The sequence below is a fragment of the Saccopteryx leptura genome, chromosome 6 (genome assembly GCF_036850995.1).
Source record: "Saccopteryx leptura isolate mSacLep1 chromosome 6, mSacLep1_pri_phased_curated, whole genome shotgun sequence".
Classification (NCBI taxonomy): domain Eukaryota; kingdom Metazoa; phylum Chordata; class Mammalia; order Chiroptera; family Emballonuridae; genus Saccopteryx; species Saccopteryx leptura.
In genome coordinates, this window is record NC_089508.1 from 154,883,105 (window position 1) to 154,905,377 (window position 22,273).

Consider the following 22,273-nt stretch of genomic DNA (forward strand, 5'->3'; position numbering starts at 1 on the left):
TTGTTATTGCTATTCAAGTTATTTTGTATTTTAAATGATTTGCTACCTGGTTTGTGATTTATAGATATAAATTAACTGTTATCCGGAAACATGTAAACATAGTGAAACAGAAGCAATGATTAACACCATGTAATTGTAACTCTGTGTGTGTATAAAAAGGGAGCTATACTAGCATTGAGCAGAGATGCCTGGCAGTAAATGCTAACCAGAGAATAAAGAGAAAGAAAAGAATTCGGCTCTCTCACTCGATTTCGCCGACGCCATCTCCTCCTGTGGGATCCCTGGATCCCCCCCTCCCCTCCCGGGGCTGGACCCCGGCACTCTCTTTCTTTTTCTTTTTTTTTTTCTTCTCATTTTTCTGAAGCTGGAAACAGGGAGAGACAGTCAGACAGACTCCCGCATGCGCCCGACCGGGATCTACCCGGCACGCTCACCGTGGGGCGATGCTCTGCCCACCAGGGGGCTATGCTCTGCCCATCCTGGGGGTCGCCATGTTGCGACCAGAGCCACTCTAGCGCCTGAGGTAGAGGCCACAGAGTCATCCCCAGCGCCCGGGCCATCTTTGCTCCAGTGGAGCCTTGGCTGCAGGAGGAGAAGAGAGAGACAGAGAGGAAAGCGCGGTGGAGGGGTGGAGAAGCAAATGGGCGCTTCTCCTGTGTGCCCTGGCCGGAATCGAACCTGGGTCCTCCGCACGCTAGGCCGACGCTCTACCGTCTCTCTCTCTCTCTCTCTCTCTCTCTCTCTCATTTCTCTAAAACTAAATTTTAAAAATCTAAAAAAAAAATGGAAGAAAATCACTATATGGGTGAGAAAAAAATGTTAACTTCATTTACTATTTCGTTGCCTAGTTTCCCCCATTTTATTTATTAAATCATCAAAACTACCCCTACTGATTTGTGATACTAATGTAACAACATATTCAATGCTTACTTATTCTTGAGAGTTGGTAATAATTTTATCAACAAGCTGGTCTGGGTTTTTGGTTAGGATGAACGGATTGGGGGGACCGGGTGAGAAAATTGTGAATAAAGTAGAATAAAAGCAAGGGAGGAAAACAGTCATCGTCATGGGATTTATTTTTAAATAGGAAAATTCTAGATACAGAACTGGAAAGAGAAAGGAAGTCTGTGGGACGGTTGCCAAGTCAGAGAGTAAAGTGTCACCTGATAAAAAGGACTTATGAATGAGCTCAGAGCAAAAACATTTGGGAGCGATCTAAAGAGGAGTCCGTGCCTGAAGGGTGGAGGTGGATTGCGTGGGGTGGCTGGTCCAAAGGTACACACAGGCTTCGTCCACACCATGGAGGTCGTAAGATAAAGTCTGTGGAATGTTCTAAAAGAGTTGACATATAGTCATTTTTAAGTTATATTTATTGCTTTTTTTCTTACTTTAAATGCAGTATTTGATTGAAGAAAATTACAGAAAAATAGGCGCTGACACATTTTCTTCTACCTTGAATGCCGGGATCCCTTCCAGCGTAAGCGCACAATGGACATGATCGTTACCTGCATTCTCCGCGGGACCGGCCCGGGGGGCTCCAGGGCGACAGTTTATCCCAAAGCGGTCATTAACCAGCCTCCCAGCCACAGTACAGAGCAGTCACGGTCTAGTCCAGGCCGGTCGCCCCCTCAGCCAAGGGTGGAGCTGAGAGGTGCGAGGGGGCGGTCCGAGACCTGGCCCGCCCCCAGAGCCACGCCCCTGCCCCGCCTGGCCCGGGCCTGCGCTCACACTCGAATCCCCTAGTTGAGCCCGGGCGGTCGGAACCGCGCCGCAACGGCCGGAGATGCAGCGGGGCGCCGCGCTGTGCCTGTGTCTGTGGCTCTGCCTCGAACTCCTCGGCAGGGACCGCGGTGAGTTCTCCGCCCGCCAGTGCGCGGTTGACCGCCAGCGGGGACGCTCTCCCGGGGCGAGTGGTGGTACCGCACCGATGGGGTGCGGGTGGGGGCTAGGGCACCCTCAAGTGTGGGCCACCTGGGGAGACGGGCGGGGAGCCAGGGTTGTGGACATCGGACGGAGCACGGCGGATGAGCACAAGCCGGGTGGGAACTGAGGCCGGCTCAGAGATGGGGCTCCCGTGGCACCGCAGCGCAGGGACAGTGTCCGGGTTCCGACCTCGCTCCGCCGTCTGTGGTTCAGCCGCCTTGAAGCCGGGCCCGGTCGCGCTGCATTCTTATTCTGGATCCTTCGCTTCCTTACTCGTTCCCGGGCATAGTCCTAGCCCTTCCACCCGCGTGCACCCACGACGGTCCCAGGGCGACGAGGCGGCAATCCGCGCCGGGCCGCAGACCTGGGTGCGCACTTCCCGACGCCTCCCGTCTGCGCTCGAGGGCGGCCCCGCAGAGGGCGCTCCCGGCAGGCTCCCACCTTCCCCAGGTTATGGAGAGGAGAGGTCGGGATGCAAATACCGGGAGGGCGCAGGTGCATGTTGGAATTGGAGGCGAATCTTGAGTTGGCAACTTGTAAGCGATAAGCATGAAAGAAGAGGCAGGAGGCCGGCCTCCCCGTATTTGGGGGTGCAAGGATCTTGAAGACTGAGTTAAGGAGCCTGGACCATAAGGCAAGGGTCACTACGGAAGGGTCTTAAGCTGAGGAGAGGCTAGGTTCCGTCTGTGATGGGAACATGACCAGAGGTTTCCCATATAGGGTTGGAGAGAAAGGAGAGTGGGGCTGAGGAAGGGGCTGGTTGGCTGGAGATGTCAGGGATAAAGCACCGGTTGTGGAGGGGAGATGAGACCTGATGACCCCGGAAACCAGAGGGTAAGAGGGGGGATCATGGGTCCCCAGTGGTTGGAGGAGGAGTGCTGGGAGGGCTAAAGGGAGAGCTGGGGCTCTCACCATTTTGGGAAAACCTGGGCATTAAATACTGGCTTTAAATGCTTCAGCTTTTTCAATTCTTACAAGGCAGTGTTAGGTCCATTTTTCAGTTGGGGACGCTTAGAACAGGACATATGTAACTTCTCCAGTTTCTCTGGAGACCAGTAGTAAAGGAAGTTGTCAGCCTAGGTCTTTGGGATAACAAAGCCTTCATGGGCTGAAGGAGGTGTGGATGAACCTCCAGGAACGCAGAAGGGCATCTGTCTGGACCTCAAGTTGGGCCAATCTGATCCTGCTGTCTCTGGGCCCTTCTCACTCCCCCGCACTCAGCCTAGGACTGGACTCTCTCACAGGTGCTCAGCATGTGTTTGTTGAGTGACTGAATGAGTGTGGGAGAAGCGAATGGATTTCTGGTTGGACTGTGGGACTGAGGGGGTGGGAGACCCTGCCTTGAGACATCTGGCTGGCAGCTGGGTATAGTATATGAGAGGCTGGCCTGGGGAGCTGTAGAGGGAGCAGAGCAATGGGTCCAGGATGGGACACCCTCTCACACAGAGGACCAGGGAAGGAGGGGCTTCCAGGGAGATGGCAACGTTCTGCAGGGTGTAAGAACCAGGAGAGCCTGGTGGCCTGGTGCTCGGGAAGTGGAGGAGGAAAGGTGGTGAAGCCAGTCTTGCTTTGAGTACAGGTGATTCTTACCAAAGCTAGACAGTGAAGGGGAAGAGAGAGGATGTTGGCTGAAAAGGTCCATGGAAGCAGTGGCCCAGGCTGCATTTGGGTTTGGCTGGTGGGAAGATGCTCACAGATAGTAGAGACCATTGCTGCCTTCTGTGAGCATTTGCCTCACCCACTGCTAGGTGAGGAGGACTCAGCCTTATGGGGGGTTCTGGAGCAAAAGCATATACACTTCAGATGAGTGTCAGTGCAGCCAGAATCAAGTCAGGTGCTGGCAGGAAAGAAGCCTAGGGACCCTGAGACTGGCCCATCAAAGGTGCGCTGTTGGCCCTAGAACCAGGCCTTTGTCCCAGCCTTCCCCCTACATTATTTTCTGTGTTGCCTGGGCCCCTTTTTCCTCTCCTTGCACATCAGTTTCCCCAGGCATAGCAGTGCAGCAGGTTGGCAAATACTCAGGGACTTTGTGGCCAGGTATTTTAGCCTGGTTTCAAAAAACCTTGCTCTGGCAGTGACCCTGTAGAGAGGTCAGGTGGCAGAGGTCAGCTCCAAGATGCTGTCTCTTGGGCTTAGTCTAGAGAGGCTGTTTGCACCTCTGGACAGTGGGCAGTCAGCTCAGGGACATGCCAGGGAAGCAGGCAACAGCTGGGCACTGCATTGGTTTGAGGGCAGTGGCCCCTGCCACGAGCCGAGTTCCACATGGCCATCCCGGCTCTCCACTGTCCCAGCTCTTCATCCTTAAGCCAGACCAGCTGGGTGGCACAGAAGAGTGAGTGTGAGGCAGGGATGCAAGTCAGTGCAGGCAGGAAGATGTGGGGCCTGGGCCCACATTACTTGGTGCCTGTGGACCACTAGCTCAGTGCTCCAGGGATGCCAATGTAGGTGCTGCTCATGTGCCTACCAGGCCTCCAGGCTCAGTATGGCCGAGGGGCCTTGTCTCTCCAGAACACAGTGGTCATGAGGTATTACAAGGAACTGTCTGGCTGGCTTCTGGCTTTGCCTTCTCCACCCTGCCCCTAGGCTGTGGCACCTTGATCCAGACAAGGAAACTACAGTTCTGTGCAAGTCACAAGCTATGGTGCTCAGGATAGTCCAACGGGAACTGGACCTGCAGGGTGGTCCAGGGGGAATTGGACTTGCAGGGGTTTCCTGAGTGTCAGACCAACAGGCATACAGATGTGACATTGGATGTCTAGCACAGGGACAGAGTGCTCAGTGACCTCAGTGAGGCCCAGCTGGTGGCTGTAACTGCACAGGAAAGCAGCAGCACTTTCAGTTTAGGGCTTCTTGGAGGGTCTGCAGACTCCAGGAGGCAAAGAAATCCTCCAAGACCAAGAGGAAAGAAAGTCCCGACTGTATGGGGACATGTTTGTGGTCAGATGAGGCTAGAGTCTGGGGTGGGGGCAAGACAAGGCAGGTGCACGTGGCAGGAGCCAGCAACACATCTGGAAAGAGGAGATTCTGAACAGGGAGCCACCTGGCCAACATCCATGAAGACATCACCAGAGGCACAGACCAGATGCAAGCCTGTAGCAAGGAGGCCATGAGTGAACCCAGGAGCTCCACCAGGGGAGCAGGCAGCAGTGACTGAGGATGATGGGGAGAGTGGGACAAGGGCATACCAGATCAGCATCTTCACCAGTTTCTGGCTTATGCAACAGAACAGATCACGAGGTTATTTACCAGATGGGAATTGTGGGAGAGAGGATCAGGTGTGGGGAAAGAGAAGGTTCTCCACTGGGGAGGCCCGTCCTCTGGTGGAGATGTCCCATAGGACTTCCAAAGAAACCCAAGTTGATGCAATTCAGCCAGATAAGGAAAGAAGACAGTTGGTAGCACTTAAGTATGATGGGACTGAGGAGAAGCAGGGAACCCAGGGAAATTAAGTGGGGTCTTAGCTGTGAGAATAAGTTCTTCTCTAGGTCTAGCTTACACCTCTCCTGCTATCATCTGGGTATTTTCCTCCATGTGGCAGTTTCTTTCTACCCTTCCCTAGCCGCTGCCCCACAGCCATCTGAGATGCCCCTTGAAGAGGGGGTAGGCAAGTAGAGTGGCTCTCTGGAGAGCCACTCATACTCACTACACTGATCTCTGAGCAAGACCCTACTGACACGTCTGTCTGGAGCCAGGGATTCCTGAATTTCAATCCTTTTCAGACACTGGCTTCCTCTGGGATCTTGGTTTTCCGGTCACACCGAAGGCAGAAGTCTGGGAGAGGAAGGTGTGGGTCTGCATTGCGTTGGCAGCTGAGGCTGGGTGGGCAGACAACAGGCACTCCTGGCCCCACATCAGGCCGGGTGTGGGTGGCCTCTCCAACAGGCACAGGTCAGGGTGGTGAGTGGGGGAGCCCCGCCACGTGGCCAGCGAGGTCAGCAGGGGTTCATGGGAAAGGACTTGTCTGCCATAGGAGAGGACATCCTGACTGCATTTCCCTCTTCCTGCTGCAGGAGCCCACGGCCCGATTTAGCAGCACTAGGGGGCCACCTCTGAGCCAGCTGGGCAATCTGATAACACCGCCTGTCCTGACCCCAGGCAGGCTGGAGCAACTAACTGGCACAGCTGTGCTGTGCTGTGCTGTGCTGTGCTGTGCTGTGCTGAGAGCTCAACATCTGCCAGAGTTCCCACCTCCCTACCGCTCCCACTCCAGGGTACCCAGGCAGCCTCACTCCCACTCAGCCTCACCACTCTCTCTCCTTGCTGAAATTGCCTCTGTGCTGCCCCAGAGTGACCTCTCTAAAACAGATGCTTGAGCTTCCAGTGGCCCCCCTCAGTGGTCAGCACCCATTTCCTACACAGGTGGTATAGGACCTCATGTTGGGGTCCCCAGGGCATCCCTACCCATGTCCACCTAGCGTGCACCCCAGCCTCAGTGCATTCCAGATCGGCTCTGCCCTTCACCTTGCCTTCTTGATGACTCCAGGCAGGGGGCTGGCTGCTGCTTTAAGTAAGAGGGACCTTCTGGGAGGGTGGCTTCATTTCCACTGCTGTGTGCCCTGAAAGCCCAGAATCCAGGTGTTCAGGTGAGCTTGGGGGAAGCTCTTATTCTCAACCAACCTAAAGCACTATCCTCAAAACTCCCCTAAGCTTAACTGATGGAGATCTGTTAGCGTTGAGCAGCAAGTGCACCTGCGCCCAGGCAGACCAGTAGGCTTGGACTGCCTGGAGACAAGCCACACCTGCATATCAAATGGTTAATCTAATTGCTTTACGCCATGGTGTGTGAAGGTTTTAACATTGTGACATAGACTTCTTGTGCCCATTTTTCAGATTAGAAATTAAGGCCAGAGGGATGAAGTGGCTCAGAGCAGCTTTGAGGGAGGTGACAGGTGTCTGGTTCCAGGTGGCATGGTCGCCAAGGGAGTAAGACGGAGCAAGCACACAGATGGTTGTCCACATTCCCTGGGCAAAGTTCTAGAAAAGTGGGTATGTGGGATCTTAAATTTCTGACCACGTCAGGGACATTATCATCTTGATATCCCATAGACCAGTGGTCCCCAATCCCCGGGCCGCTGACCGGTACCGGTCCGTGGGCCATTTGGTACCGGTCCGCAGAGAAAGAATAAATAACTTACATTATTTCCGTTTTATTTACATTTAAGTCTGAATGATGTTTTATTTTTAAAAAATGACCGGAATCTCTCTGTTACATCCGTCTAAGACTCACTCTTGACACTTGTCTCGGTCACATGATACATTTATCCATCCCACCCTAAAGGCTGGTCCATGAAAATATCTTCTGACATTAAACCGGTCCGTGGCCCAAAAAAGGTTGGGGACCACTGCCATAGACCTTTCAAAAGGTCACACCGCACAGACATACTACCTTCTCTCAGGTCTACCCTGACTGATGAACTTATCTCAGTGCAGGGCACCTGTGCCTCCATCCCTCACCTCCATACCTGTCCACAAACTGTGTGCTGTCCCTTTGTCCCCCAGATTCTCAAAGCCAGTCGGGGCAATCACTGGTCAATTCCCATGCTGAGGATGACACCATGAAAAGGCCGTCCTAGTCTTTGAATTAAGGAACTGTCAAGACCAATGAGCCAATCTCTGCCTGGAGTCATGGGCTATGGGCATGTGCAAGGGGTCCATGGGAGGAGGTTTCAGCTTGCAATTCTGGGGCTGGAGTGGGTACCAGGCAGCTGGTAGGTGACAGATCTGGCTGGAAGGTCATGGGAGGAGCTCAGATTCTGCCTTGAAATATCAGGGAAGCAAGGAATAGTTTTAGACGGGAGAGGGGCTTGTGCTCTAGAAAGACTCTCTGATCACTGAATAAGGTCTCAACCAGTGAGGAGACACTGGAGTGTTGAGTCAAGGAAGGGACATTGAGGCTGGCCAGATAGTGGGGAGGAGAGGGGAACTGAGCAGGGGCAGCCTAGGATGTCTAGAGTGACCAGAAGGGATCCACTGCAAAGCGTTTGAGCGCTGTGAGTGCAAAGCTGTGCCAGGGTGCCAGGGAGAGGATAGTGGCAGAGTGGTATGGGACCCCGGCCACCCTGTCTTTTTTTTTTTTTTTTTTTGAAGCTGGAAACGGGGAGAGACAGTCAGACAGACTCCCGCATGCGCCCGACCGGGATCCACCTGGCACGCCCACCAGGGGCTACGCTGTGCCCACCAGGGGGCGATGCTCTGCCCCTCCGGGGCGTCGCTCTGCCGCTACCAGAGCCACTCTAGCGCCTGGGGCAGAGGCCAAGGAGCCATCCCCAGCACCCGGGCCATCTTTGCTCCAATGGAGCCTTGGGTGCGGGAGGGGAAGAGAGAGACAGAGAGGAAGGGGGGGGGTGGAGAAGCAAATGGGCGCTTCTCCTATGTGCCCTGGCCGGGAATCGAACCCGGGTGCCCCGCACACCAGGCCGACGCTCTACCGCTGAGTCAACCGGCCAGGGCCCACCCTGTCTTTGATACTGGACCCGAGAATGGACGTGACTTGGTGACCAGTTGGCTGTGAGGAATGAATGAAATCAGGGACTGCCACTAGGATGGCGAACCTCGCAGAAGGGAAAATGTTTCCAAGTGTGTGGAAGAAGGATGAGTCCATTGGTTTAAGGCCTTTACATTCCATAAACTGCAGAAATGCAAATAATGCAGACCTGTATGGAGTAAACAGTAGCTTCCCATAATCTTGCCCCCAAAAGTAATCTCTGACTAGCAAGTTAACTTCTGTACCTTAGTTTTTCTCTTCTGCAAAATGACAAGAAATGTATGAACTGGATGGGGGGTGGGGCGTTATAAATCAGAGGACTGCTGTGTGCATAGCAGGCCAGCACACAGAAAGTGCTAAATACACATTTGCTGTTATTGTCGTAACAGGATATATTGGGGTAAGCAGAATTAGGGATCAGAGTGTATGAGCATTTTTATTACTGCGAGGCCTGTTTGCCCACATCCTTGCCAACGCTAGAAATTCTCCATCTTTTTAATATTTTCTCATTTGGGAGGGCCAGTGGACAGCATACGCCCTGTGGCTCCAGTTGTCTTCCCTAGTGGTGGGTGTGTTCTGGTTGGGGTCTGAGGGCTCAGGAGTGCCCAGCAAAAGACATCTTAAACCACAGCCTCCCAGGACAGAGCTGCCAGGGGCAGGGGGGAGCTCAGAGATGGCCTTGAAGTCCTGGGCATGGGCCATCTCCAGAAGGAGAGAGCACATGGATGAGAAGAATAGAGCCCTGAACACAAGGAGCTGGCCAAGACTCTGAGGCTGAGCCTGTGACCTAGGCCCTCTTCTGTGGCCTCATTGCCCCACACTGTGCTCCATCTGTTCCGTAAACCTTACAGCCCAAGGTCACCTGCACTCTGGCCTTTGTACCAGTTCCTCTGTCCTGTGTGTCCTTCAGGGCCAGCAAACTCCTACTCAGTCTACAAAGCCCATTTAAACTCACATGAACATGCCTCCCTCCAGCAAGGCTTTCTACGACCCCCCACCTCCATACTGTAACCACGACTCAGGCTCACAATGAGATGCAACAGCTGTGACAGGCAATGCGTTCAGCAGGTGGCAACAAAGAAGGGCTCGGTGTGCATCAGCCAATGACAGTTTGTTCTTACAATTGTACTTAATGTTATGCTATTTGTGGTCTGTGGTTCCCAGTAATTCGACGGACACTCTACATTTTACAAGTGGGAAAATTGGGCTTGGAGGAAGTGACTTGCCCAAGTCCACACAGCTAGAGGGTGGCATTGTGGTGCACACAGCCAGGCTTGGGAAACCCTTTCACCCCAGCCATTGCAGTCCTGCAAGGTCAGGGGTGAGGTGACTGATGGCCTCTTGACGCCCACCCTTCATCTCTGAGGACACAGAGGCTGCCAGACAGGTCGGGGATTCTCCAGTACAGAACACCCCATACCTCCTCCCAGGTCTATACACAGGCGAGGGCTCTTGAGCAGGTCTCCCCACCCTGCCCAGCCACGGGGTCAACGTATGGATACTGTCAAGCCTGGTTTCACATAGCCAAGCTGTCCCTTATGCTTCTACATCAGTTCACCTCCAGTCTACAGTCACTGGCTTGACCCTGACCGTTTCTGTCCTCCTGGGCACAGACAGATGCTGAGAGAGTGTAAGCCAGACTGACAGGACTGCCACACAGCACTGTCACCCACAGGACATGGCCTACAGTAATGCAATAACTGCTACTGCTACAGAGCTAGGGCATGGAGGGGTGCCTCTGTGGTCCAGGCCATCCTGATGTCATCCCTGGTCAGTCTCCTGGACCTGGGGACAGAGCCATGAGCTGTTGACATCTTGACCCCCAGGAGAAGCCCAGTGACACAGTCTCTCCCTGTGTGGCATGTCAGGGCCCAGGTGGGGGATGCTCTCAGCCCCCAGTCTGGGGCACACTGCACGGGCTCTGGAGCAGGAATAGCAGCTCTCCAGGCATGGAGAGCAGGAAGAACAGAGGATACAGCCCAAGCCCAGCTGGGAGGTAGGTCAGGGTCTGGCGTGCTCTGCAGGTGGACAGTGCGTGTGGCTGGTGTGTTGGGAGGTGAAGCTGGCCGGGAAGGTGGGGATTTTTGGGATGGGCTTTACCCTGGAGGCCAGGCCAAGGTCATGTACAGCTCTAGAGGGCCAGGAAGACCCAGTGAAGGTGGCTGAGGGCTGCTCCTCTAGGTTGAGGGACAGACTGGAGGCCAGAAGGAGTCTGCCAGGGGCAGGGGGCAGGCTGGCTCTCAGGGTGATTGTTGGAGAAGGAGATGGAGATGTGTGAGGCGTCAGCAGACATGGGCTCCCGCTTAGCTACCGGCCGTCCCTGCTCTGGGGCTGGGAGCTTCACTTTCTTTGTTGGCTGAAAAACGAAGACCCCTTCCTCTCAGGCTGTGTGAGGATCAAATGAGGCAGTGACTGCTGGGCCATGGTCAGTGCCTAATCCACAAGACTTCCCACCCCTGCTGCCCACCCCTCACCCAGGATCCCAGTGTGCTGCTCCCAGTTAGCCTCCTGTGGCTGATGCCAGGGGCCCTGCTGCCCAAGGCTGCTGACAGTACAGAGAAAAGGTATGCACTTTGGCCTCCCTGACCTTGGCTCGGCGCCTGCCCCAACTGCTCTGCTGTAGGTTGGGGGGCCAGGGCCACTGGCCAGGGGAAGGAAGAAGCAGTTCCTGGGCCAGGAAGAGGAAGGCAGGGGGATTGCGGCAGAAGCCAGGATGACAGTGCTTCCTGTTGTGGGAAGGGAAGGACAGTAGGGAAGACAACAGCCAGAGAGGAAGGATGCACCTTCCTCAGAGATGTAGGTGGGGGCTGGGCAACATGGAGCCTCTGGACATGGCAGCCCTCAGGCCCAAAGCTGCCCCAGCTACTGAGCAGCCTAGAGTACACATGGTCACCAGGGATCCTAGCCTTTAAAACTACAGGTCCAACCCAAAGAAAGACCTCAGAAGTTCATTTAGCCATCCAGTCAGCCATCCCCCTATCGTTCCATCCACCCATCCACCCTGTGTATCTGTCCCTCCATCCTTCTATTCTTTTATCCTTCCATATAGCCATCCTTCCTTCCATCTTTCCACATATTCATCTACCCAGCCAGCCAGCCACCCATTCATCCTTTTATCCATCTGCTTGTCCATCTGTCCTTCCATCTAGCCACTTTCTTCCATACTTTCATCCAATCATCCATCCACCCATCCATTATTCATTAAACAAATATTTAAGGAACCTTGGCTCTGTGCCAGGTGCCATGCTAGGGACAGGATTGTGTTGGAAAGAAGACCATCTTCGTCCTTACCCCACTGAGACTTACTGTCTAGCAGAGAAAATGGAAAAACATAACTTCAATAAGAAAATAATATAATTACAAATTGTGACAAGAACGATGAAGTTAACAACCAAAAGGCTGAGATGGGAGCTCACAGGAGGACTTAGGTTTTGGGGAGGTGAGTTCATGTCTAAACTGAAGGTTAGAAGCTGGCTGTGCAGGGCGTGTGAGAGGAGGCGAATCAGGAGGAGAGGTTTGTGCAAAGGGCTGGGGTTTGGGGGAAGCAAAGCAAGTTATGGAAGAGCGTGCGGGCCGTGGTGGCTGGAGGATGGGGACACAGCCAGTGGACAAGGTATCGAGAGTGGGCAGGGCCAGCCCAAGGTCAGGAGTTTGGATTTTCCTGAAGGTTCAGTGGAAAGTCACTGACAGGAAAGTCCAAGCATGATTTTAAACCATCACTAAGGACTAGGTGAGGGGTGAAGGAGGGCAGGAGCAGCCTCAAGAAGCCATGTTGGAGCTGACTGCTGTGGTCAGGTCCCGGTCCTCAGAAGGAGAGCAGGATCTGGCTCTGGGATGCTTTGGTGGTGGACAGAAGGGCCAGGTGGGAGAGGCTGGCATCTGCTCCCATCTGTGGAGATGAAAGCTAGCAAAGAGGAGCCTTTGGCAGCATTAGAAAGGGTGTGAGTTTTGAGTTCAGCATCAGAAATGTGGACTTAGGTGTCTATGGGGTGGCCAAGCACAGTAACAGCTGGATCTTTTACGCTGGAGGGGAGAAAAGGGGTCTGGGTGGGAGACAGAGAAATTGGGGGTAGCTGGACACTTGGGAGAGAGATCAGTGGAGAACAGAGTGAGGAGCACGGCGCTTGTTGCTAGGCAGAGGGCGGAAGACGAGGGAAGAGCTAACTCACAGAAGGCAGCAGAGAAGGCACAGCTTCGCTCCCTGCCCATGGGTGCCACTCAACCTGCAGCCTGGGGGTTACGGGAGACTGTGAAGCAGGGAGTGGGCTGCACCCCAGTGGGAGGATGAGCACATGTGAGAGGAGGGAACAGTGAACAGGGATTTTGCTGTGAAGGGGAACTGGAAAGGGATCAATGGCTGGAGGGGAATATAGGATCGAGGCATTGGGGTTTTATTTTTGTTTATGAGACATGAAATGATTCTATAGAGAAATATTGGTGATCAGAAGAGAAAGAAATTAACTGCAGGAATCAGGTCCAGGGGACTGGGATCCTTGACACATTGGAGGACTTGACCCTGCGAGTGGAAGTGTCAGGTTTTGGGGCCTCGTTGGGGGTGTCTCCATCTTATGGCCTCACTGTTAATGCTGAGAGGGTAGGTGGGGTGGGAGGGGCACCCTGAACCACAGCCCCAGGATCCCGTTAGGGTCTGCCAACAGGAAGAGAAAGGGGAGCTGCAGTATGGGGCTCCAGCTTTGTCCACAGTGCTGCACACTGACGGGTGTGGTGGGCTCACAGGGTTGGGATGGAGAGCGAGAGGCAATAATGGACCATGACCATACTGTGCCAGGACACGAGGGAGGCCAGGAAGGAGTGGCATTGGGGAGGGGCCCCTGGCCTGGGAGTTTTGATGTGGCTGCAGGACTTGGCAGCGGTGGGACACGGGAACCTAGCAGGAGGCAGAGGAGGCAGGAGAAAAACACTCAGGAAAACTGGCACCTGGTGATGGTGAAGCTTCTGGCCCAGGGTGTGCCTGGGAAGCAAGGGGCTCAGGGAAAGTGTGGGGAGGACAGTGGAGATGAGGACCAAAAAGCCCAGGGCACTCGTGAGTCATCCGTGTGGGTGCTGAAGTTATGGAGAATGGCCTGAGTTGAGGTGGAGGGGGCTGGAGAGCCAGAAGCAGAGAATGGGGGAAAGTGACTGAGACAACAGCTGATGACAGGTTTAGTGGGGAAGGGGCGGTGCCCCTGGAGAAGGGGAGGTGGCCACATGGAGTTCTCCAGTGTCAGGCATGTGCAGGGAAGAGCAGGAGTCGCCGCAGGGCAGTGTTGTCCTCAGAGAGCCAGGTTTCAGTTAAGGCAGGAAGGATAGAGGAGGACGGTGACATCCACAGCATTCTGCTGATCACGCAGGTCCCAGTGGAAGTGAGTGAAGACAAAAGGGCACTGAGGCAAGTCAGGGAATATGGCAGCAAAGAAAAGACTCAGGGATGAGTAAGAGGGTAGGCAAGCACAATGGATGGTTCTCCATTAGTATAGCATTAGTACAGGAGGCAGATGCTTCCTTTGGTGCAATGGTGGTCTCTAGGGATGAAGCTCTCATAGGCTCCATTTCCCCATCCATCCATTCACCCCCCCATCCATTCATTCACTCACTCTCACATCCATCCATCTTCCCACTCCACTATCACTCACCCATACTTCATTCATCCATCACCTACACATCCAACCACTTCCCATCCATGCCCCCCATCCATCTATCCATCCATCCACCCACCCACCCACCATTCATCCAGCCATCCATCCATCCATCTACCCACGCACCATATGTCCATTTATCACCCACCATCCATCCATCCATCCATCCATCCATCCACCCACCCACCATATGTCATCCATCCATCCATCCATCCACCCACTCACCATATGTCATCCATCCATCCATCCACCCATGCACCATACGTCCATTTATCACCCACCATCCATCCATCCATCCACCCACGCACCATACATCATCCATCCATCCATCTACCCACCCTCCATCCATTCGTCCATCCACCCACCATATATCCATCCGTCCATCCATCCATTCAGCAGGAGCTCTGAGGAGGCTGATGCTGAGTAACTGTGACTGCTCCATAAGAAAGGGAAGCATGAGCTAGACCCTCAGCAGACATCTTCTCAGGAGCGAAGGGACAGAACGTTCTGGGCATGAGACTTCCAGATGTGGAGAGCTAGGCACTTTGGGATGATGGTAAGAGGCCCATGCCTCTCGGAGATGTGTCAGATGAAGCTGGAGAGAAGAGGAATGGACAGGATGTAGAGGCTGGGCATGCCCTGCTTTATCTCAGAAGCAAAGGGGAGCCTTTGACACATGACACCTGCCACAACTTCATAGCTAGGGGTCCCAGGGGTGTGCCTTGGACGTGCACCCCAAAGAGGGAACCCTCAGCCTCTCTGGGGACACCAGGACAACATGGCAGGTATCACCATAGGGAATGCATGGTCCCAGGCAGGTGGGTGCCGGCTGCTGAGGCTCTCCTCACACCCACATGCTGGCTGTTAGGGGGCCAGTTCTTTCATCCCCCCAGGTCCAAACCCAAGCCCCTCACATCCCCTTTTCTGTAGCTCAGAGGCCAGTGGTCTGCCTAGGGTGGCTTTTATTCACTTTCCATCGCCTGGGAAATCCTACTTTTCCTTGAAGACAAGTTCAGAGCCGCCTTCCTGGGTTTCTTCCCAGCCCTTCACAACCCCAGGAGGGCCAACCCACTGCGGATGCCCCTCGCCAGCAGCCCGGGGGGTGCACAGTGGGGAGCTGGTGTGCATGGAGGGCGCAGCATCCACCTGGAGATGAGTGGGCCTGGTGGTAGAGCACACACAGAGAAGACCCCTGGGAGCAGAGCCCAGGGCCACTTTCCTGCTTTAGGGCCCCAGGGTGGCACTGCTGGCCAGAGTGCTAGGAGGGGACACTCTGAGTTCAGGCTAAGGAAGGACTTTGCAGCAGTCACAGTGTCAGCCAGGTCAGAGGCTACCATCTGAGGACTCTGCTGGCCTCAGTTTCCCTGTCTGTACAGTAGAACTGGATTCTTGGTGAGGGTTTCCCAGCCCTGGCCACCTTGTCCATGTGTCTGAAATGAGATCTTGTATGGAGGGTACCGCCCAGGTGCCTCTTCCTTGGGCAGTTTGGGGTGTGGAGGGTTAGGGGAGTGTTGAACCAACTGGGGTGAGGCCCCAGGCCTCAAGGAGCTGGGTTGATGGAAGGGGCTGGGGGTTGGGCAGGATAGTGGGCTCTGCCCCCTGGAGGACAGGGATTTGAGGAGGGACAGGACACAGCCCTGGGCCTCCAGCCATGCAGCCCTCTCTTCCTGTTGTCTCAGGACGGTCCTGGCAGGATACATCTGCCAGAGTTCCAGGTCCAGACCTCCCCAGGCCAGCCAAGATCACACACACATACTGACATGCCAAAGACATGTCACATATACCCCAACCCCACAAACAGATCCATGCCCACAGATAGAGACAGATACATGGAGCAATGCACACTTAGATACATGCACACGCATGCACACACATGCCATCATGCTGGGCGGAGGATGGTAGGTGAGGAGCTGTGGGGGCAATGGCCAAGGTCCTGGGGGGCTGTGGAGGGGTTTTCAACTCGGGAGGTAGAGTTATTTGTGTTTTTGGGGACAAGCCCTTTGAGAAGAATGGAGGCCGAGGTGGGTGGAGTTGGAAGGAGCTGGGGCAGCCAGCAGAGGCCTGGAGGGCGGATAGAAGTTGTAGGAGCCAAGGAAACATGAGTGGGCTCTGTGGGACCTGGCAGAGCATGAATTCACAAGCAGCATTTGATGGGGAGGCTGAGGCCCTCAGTTCTGAGCATGTTTGGGGATGGTCTGCACTGTGCAGGATCCCTTCACAAGCAGGGGCTCTGAGTCTGAAGAAGGGAGGGGCTTTCAGGCAGGTATGTGGAAGTCACAAGGCTAAGGTGACATGCTGCAGTCCTCCCGCAATGTGGGATGAGGTTTACAATATCCCGTCAACATCATGTTGGCAGCTCAGCGCATGTGGGGCCTGAGGGCTGGGCTTATTCCAGAGCCCCGTCAGGGCTCGCTTGGGTGGGACCCAGTTGGTAGCCCAGGCAGGGAGCAGCCTTGTTTGTGCTGCTCAGAGCCCCTGCTCTGGGGAAGGGTCTGCATCTGACTGACGTCATGTGAACTCATGACCGAGTGCCACACTAACCTTGTCTCCCACCCCAGGCCTGGTGAGTGGCTACTCTATGAGCCCCCCGACCCTGAACATCACAGAGGAGATACACATCATTGACTCCAATGACAGCCTGTCCATCTCCTGCAGGTACTCAACCCCCTGCTGGAAGAGTAGAGGCCTGGGTCCCCCATCTCTCAGACTAAGGAGATGATATAAGTGAGGCAGGAGATGGTGGCAGAGAGCCCAGAGGGCAGCTCTGCATAAGGACAGAGGCCTTGAGGCTTAGGGGGTCCCCTAGGAGCCTGCGTGTAGAAGCTTGCAGACCTGGCAGACACAGGCACTTTGCACCCCTCCCCAAAGCCACCTCTTGTCATTTCACATGGATCACAGACTGGTCACCCTGCACCTACACCTGGGTCACCCCACGCTGAGCCCATGCCACCCCATGCCCACCATTGGATCACCCTGTACCCACTTCAGCAGGCACTGTTCAGCCCAGGCCAGTTACTTTATTTCACAGGCCCCAGACCTGTTACCCTCCCTGCAGCCCAGCTATGACCAAGGCCCAAGCTTCTCTGCAGGCTGACCCGCCACACAGAGGCCCAGGAGCCAGGCAGACGTCCCAGGGGACTCAGAGTGCCCCACTGAGGCCTGGATCCATGGTGTGGGTCCACGATGTGTGCTCTAGCACTGGGCTGTCCTGACCTCTGGGTGGGACAACCTGTGGGCAAGTTTTGACCTCTGGGACTGCATTGGGGTCCTTCTTGACCTCCGTGTCCTCTGCCAGGGGGCAGCACCCCCTCCAGTGGGCCTGGCCAGGGGCTCAGGAATTGCCAGCCACGGGGGAGAAGGACAGCGAAGACACAGGGTTCATTCAAGACTGCGAGGGCACAGATGCCAGGCCATACTGCAAGGTGCTGCTACTTCCAGAGGCCCATGCCAGCGACACGGGCAGTTATGACTGCTACTACAAGTACATCAAGGCCCGCATTGAGGGTACCACCGCGGCTAGCACCTATGTGTTCGTAAGAGGTGAGGGGCCCAGCCTGTGCACTGCTGCAGCCAACGAGGTGGCCGGCGAGATCCTGGGTCCTGAGGGTGCATCTGGCACACACCTCCCCTCTACCGCTGGCCTATGGACCTTATGGGTCTGCCCTCTGCCCCCATCGCGGACAGGGAACGCCCCCCCCAAACCCCACTGCCCTTCCCACAAACTGCTCCCTCTCTGCAGACTTGGAGCAGCCGTTCATCAACAAGCCAGGCACACTCCTGGTCAACAGAAAGGACTCCACATGGGTGCCCTGCCTGGTGTCTATCCCCGGCCTTAACGTCACACTGCGCTCGGTACATCGCCCCCACCCCCCCTTCCCTGGGACCCAGCCTTCCTATCCTGTCCCTGAGAAAAGCAGCGGTCCATCTGGTCAAGAGGAGGGGGCAGCCGGGTGCTGACAGCCACCATATCCCTTCAGCAAAGCTCGGTGCTGTGGCCTGACGGGCAGGACGTGGTGTGGGACGACCGCCAGGGCATGCGGGTGTCCACTTCACTGCTGCGTGACACTCTGTACCTTCAGTGCGAGGCCACCTGGGGTGGCCAGGCCTTCCTGTCCAACCCTTTCATTGTGCACATCACAGGTAAGGTCGCCTGGGGCCGCAGGGGCATGGCCCAGTGACTGCTCCCAGGTCCTGGGAGGAGGACTGTAGGGGGAAGACAGGGACTCCCAGTTCCCAGTGAGGATGCCATAGGTCCCACAGCTGGTCTCAGCATGTGCACTGTCCTGTAAATGGCGGGGGTCACTGTTCATATATCACCAGGCAATGAGCTCTATGACATCCAGCTGTTCCCCAAGAAGTCGATGGAGCTGCTGGTTGGGGAGAAGCTGGTCCTGAACTGCACCGTGTGGGCCGAGTTCAACTCTGGTGTCACCTTTGACTGGGAATACCCAGGGAAGCAGGTGAGGCCAGCAGCTCTGCCAAAGGTTGTGCCTGTGCCACCCAGGAGTCCCGTCACTGTCCATGCCCACACTGTCAGGAGTCCCCACCACTACCCACACTGGCCCAGGCCTGGCACACAGGCCTTTGTATGGAAGAGGTGCAGACCCAGTTATGCCCCAGGAGCCCTGGTCTGATGGGGAGATTTTCCTACCCCAAGGAGAACTTTGGGCCTGGGTCCCAGGCTCCCACAACCACTGCTGGCTGCATTGGCTATGTGTGTTTGGTGGTCGGCTCTTCCAGAGCCTGCCTGCCCTAACCCTGGACCTGCCCTGGCACGGCAGGCTGAGCGGGGGAAGTGGGTTCCAGAGCGGCGCTCCCAGCAGACTCACACAGAGCTCTCCAGCATCCTGACCATTCACAATGTCACGCGGCAAGACCTGGGCTCCTACGTGTGCGAGGCCAGCAATGGCATCCAGCAGTTCCGGGACAGCACCGAGGTTATTGTGCACGGTATGTCTTGGGTCTGATCAACATGCCCAGAAGGGCCTGGGTGGACAGGGAGTCAGTCATCAAGCTTGGGGAACAAGGGTCCTTCTGCAGCTTAGACCCAGGGTCAGAGGTCATAGTGCACCAAGCAGTGTGGAGTCTAGCCCAGGGAAAGGGAGAGCTGTGAGTGGATGACCTACCTGGCCCCCACACCTTGGTGGGTAGAGTGAGACCAGTCTGCAAGTGTCTGTCTTCTAGGGGTGCAGGGCCATGGCTGGGAACCCCTGGGCAGTGGTGGGTGAGTAATGCCAGGCCCTGGATTTATTCTGATGCCTCCTATCTGGCAGAAAAGCCTTTCATCAGCGTCGAGTGGCTCAAGGGCCCCATCCTGGAAGCCACAGCAGGAGACAAGCTGGTGAAGCTGCCTGTGAAGCTGGCAGCGTACCCCCCACCGGAGTTCCAATGGTACAGTCCGGGTTCCTGCCCTTCACTGCCTGCCAGGCCTAGCTCGAAAACTGACCTTGGGGTGAGAAGGACATCCTCCCAGGCAGGGCCTGGGCCTGAGGACCTGTGGGGACCCCCCCTGAAGACACTCTAAGGAACATGCATAGAATGTGATAATTCAGCCAGAAGGAAGGTTGTCCTGGGTTGCTGCTAAACAGAAAACTTGTAAATGCCAGCCTCCTCTTACAGTGTGGGTGTGGTGGGCACAGCACAGGGCTCTATCTAACTTCTTCCTGCACCCGCTCAACACCTCTGAGGCCCCTGCCCCTGGAGCACATCACAGAGCTTGCCCTGCCCTGCAGCAGTGGCTGCAGGTTTCCTAGGTCTCGCTCCAAACAGGTTGCCACCCCAGGACCATCCTATCTAGAAAGTCAGAGATGCCACAGGTCACAGAGCCAGGCCTTCAGGCCTGAGTTATGTGGCAGTGAGTGAAAGCCCCAGGGAGGCCTGCAGGCTGCTGGAGCCCCACCTGCAGTCTGAAGTGCATGTAAGGGCACACTGAGGATCAAGTGAGGGGGTCCTGCAGTGGTGGATATGCCTCACCACGGCACCTGCACACACCCTCAGGTTGTCTGCACAGTCTGCATGGCCCAACCCGTGGACGTCATGCTCTAGCCTGATCCCCATCATACAGTTGAGGGTACAGAGGCCAGGAAAGGGGAAGGGCATTCCTACCTGAGCTAGAGCCTCCTGGGAGGCCCTGCTCTGTCCTTTCCCAGCTGACCAGAGGAGCCTTGCCCTTCCCAGCCTGGAGCACCTCCTTATAGGCAGAACAGCCTTTTCTAAAAGCCTGGGTCTGGTTAAGCAGATATTTTCAACCAAGAGCCTAGTTTGCTGGCCGTAGGTCAGAGCAGGCTTCTACTGGGAGGGCCTAAGGATCTCCTGGTCTTGGGCCAGGAATGACCCTGCTTCTGGGGCCACAGAGTTTGGGGTCCATCGAGGACACTTGGTGCAGACCAGGGCCCCTAAAGACACTGATGCAGGCTGGAGCCTCCCTCAAGGCGTGGTCTCCTAGAGACACCCGGGGCCCTGTCCCCTGTCCTCCAGGCCATCAGGATTGACCCTGCTCTGGGTTGGTGGCTGGCTCTGCTGTGCCTGGGGTTTGTCTGGTCCAGGCTTCATCCTCAGACAGCTGGCTGCATGTCACTATTCCCGCCACATCTGGCCTTTCTCTTCTCACAAGAAGTGCTCAAGTGGCCCCACTGTTCACAGAGACACTTGCCCCAGGGCACTAGTGGTCAACACAACCCCACAGGGACCCAGCCCTTGGGTATGTGATGATTATGAGTGAGTGAGTGGGTAGAAACCTAGTGGACAGACAGGCCAGTCCTCAGCTCCCAAAGCTCCCTCCATGTGCACAGCGGGAAGCTGTTAGACCTCACAACCCCTGCCAGAAGGTGCATTTCATTTCCCGTTTTCAGATGAGAACACAGGGCTTAAGGTGGTGCAGGGTTTTGCTAGGATCACAGATGTGGCGAGCGGCAGACTCAGGACTGCACCAGAGCTGCATGGCTTTGGTGTTGCCCTGCCCTGCTCTGCCCTTGGACCCTAGGTGAGTCACATCCCTCCTAGTTGGGCTGTGGTGTCAGTTGAGAAATGGCCCCTGCATGCCCCTCACTGTTGGTCTCTGCCGAGCCTGGGCCTCTCCCGAGTACACCGGGGAAAGCACCTGCCTGAGTGGGGACCGTCTGTTTCTAGGTTGAGTCTGGAACTGGTTGCAGAGGCAGCCGCCTGAAGCACTACCAGCTCAGGACTAGGGAGGAGCCACCCTCTGGGGTGTGTGGCACCCATCTGCTCACATACGTAGCAAATATGCATTGGGGACCTACACATGCCCAGCACTGACTGCTCTCTGTGTAGGAGACATGGCAGTAAGGGGCCAGTCCCTGCAAGACTCACAGCTCAATGGGGGGGGGGGGGGGGGAGATGGACGATATGAAAACCAGAGTGCAGATGAGCAGGCAGCAGAAAAGGCCTGAGGGCCCCACTGGTTTTCAGGACAGGCTGGTCTGAGTGGGTACCTGACTGCATAGAGGAGGGAGTGGGGGACAGTGTGATGCAGCTCCAGGAAGGGCAGAGCCAGGAGAGAGCGAGACAGGGCCCCGCGTGGTAAGGGTCCAAACTGTGCTCGTCGGGGATTCACCTCCCCTCCTTCACCACCGGCATCACACACCTGTGAGAAGGAGACGGTCTATTGAGAAGGTGGACAGGACACTCCTGGGTTGGGCCTCTGAGCCTGGCTCCCAAAGGCTGGCCCTGGCCACAGACAGGCCTGAGGGAAGGTAGCCACACTGGGCGGTCCCTCCCTGCCAGTGGGAAGCCCTAGGGGTTGTCATACATGCTGTCGCAGACCTGTGTTCTCAAGCTTGTCGGGGCTGTGGTCCTGCCTGGAGACACCTCCACAGCCATCGGGCCGTCTGCTTCCCAGTGCAGGTTTGGCTGCCTTACCCTTTACCCAGCATCCTCCTGGTCTGGTCTGGAAGGGTCCTGCGTCCCACAGTACCTTCCAGCTGTAGGGGCTGGGATGTGGCCAGGAAAGAGTGCCGGGATGGGGCTGGGCGGGTCCATGAAGTGCCCTTAACTCCCTTCCTGGGTCAGGTACAAGGACAGAAAGGCTGTGTCGGGGCGCCACAGCCCTCATGCCCTGGTGCTCAAGGAGGTAACAGAGGCCAGTGCAGGCATCTACACCCTCGCTCTGTGGAACTCCATGGCTGGCCTGAAGCACAACATCAGCCTGGAGCTGGTGGTGAATGGTAGGGGCAGGTGGAACAGGGGAGGGCTGGGTGGGTTGGCGGGTAGG

The 22,273-nt window shown here is 55.8% G+C and overlaps 1 protein-coding gene across 2 annotated transcripts in view; it reads left to right on the forward strand.

The window, feature by feature from the left end:
• Nucleotides 1-1,731: 1,731 nt before the first annotated feature.
• Nucleotides 1,732-22,273, forward strand: part of FLT4 (fms related receptor tyrosine kinase 4) — a 47,710-nt gene continuing 27,168 nt past the window's right edge. Inside the window, exons 1-9 of one of the 2 annotated variants that reach the window (XM_066342122.1) lie at nucleotides 1,732-1,850; nucleotides 16,602-16,698; nucleotides 17,339-17,583; nucleotides 17,783-17,895; nucleotides 18,021-18,183; nucleotides 18,364-18,503; nucleotides 18,825-18,993; nucleotides 19,317-19,434; nucleotides 22,072-22,226. In XM_066342122.1, coding sequence (XP_066198219.1) covers nucleotides 1,784-1,850; nucleotides 16,602-16,698; nucleotides 17,339-17,583; nucleotides 17,783-17,895; nucleotides 18,021-18,183; nucleotides 18,364-18,503; nucleotides 18,825-18,993; nucleotides 19,317-19,434; nucleotides 22,072-22,226 — 1,267 coding nt within the window. In that variant the 5' untranslated portion in view covers nucleotides 1,732-1,783. Of the gene's footprint in view, nucleotides 1,851-10,276; nucleotides 10,404-16,601; nucleotides 16,699-17,338; nucleotides 17,584-17,782; nucleotides 17,896-18,020; nucleotides 18,184-18,363; nucleotides 18,504-18,824; nucleotides 18,994-19,316; nucleotides 19,435-22,071; nucleotides 22,227-22,273 lie in introns of those variants that run through there. The other variant, XM_066342123.1, reaches the window with a different exon arrangement.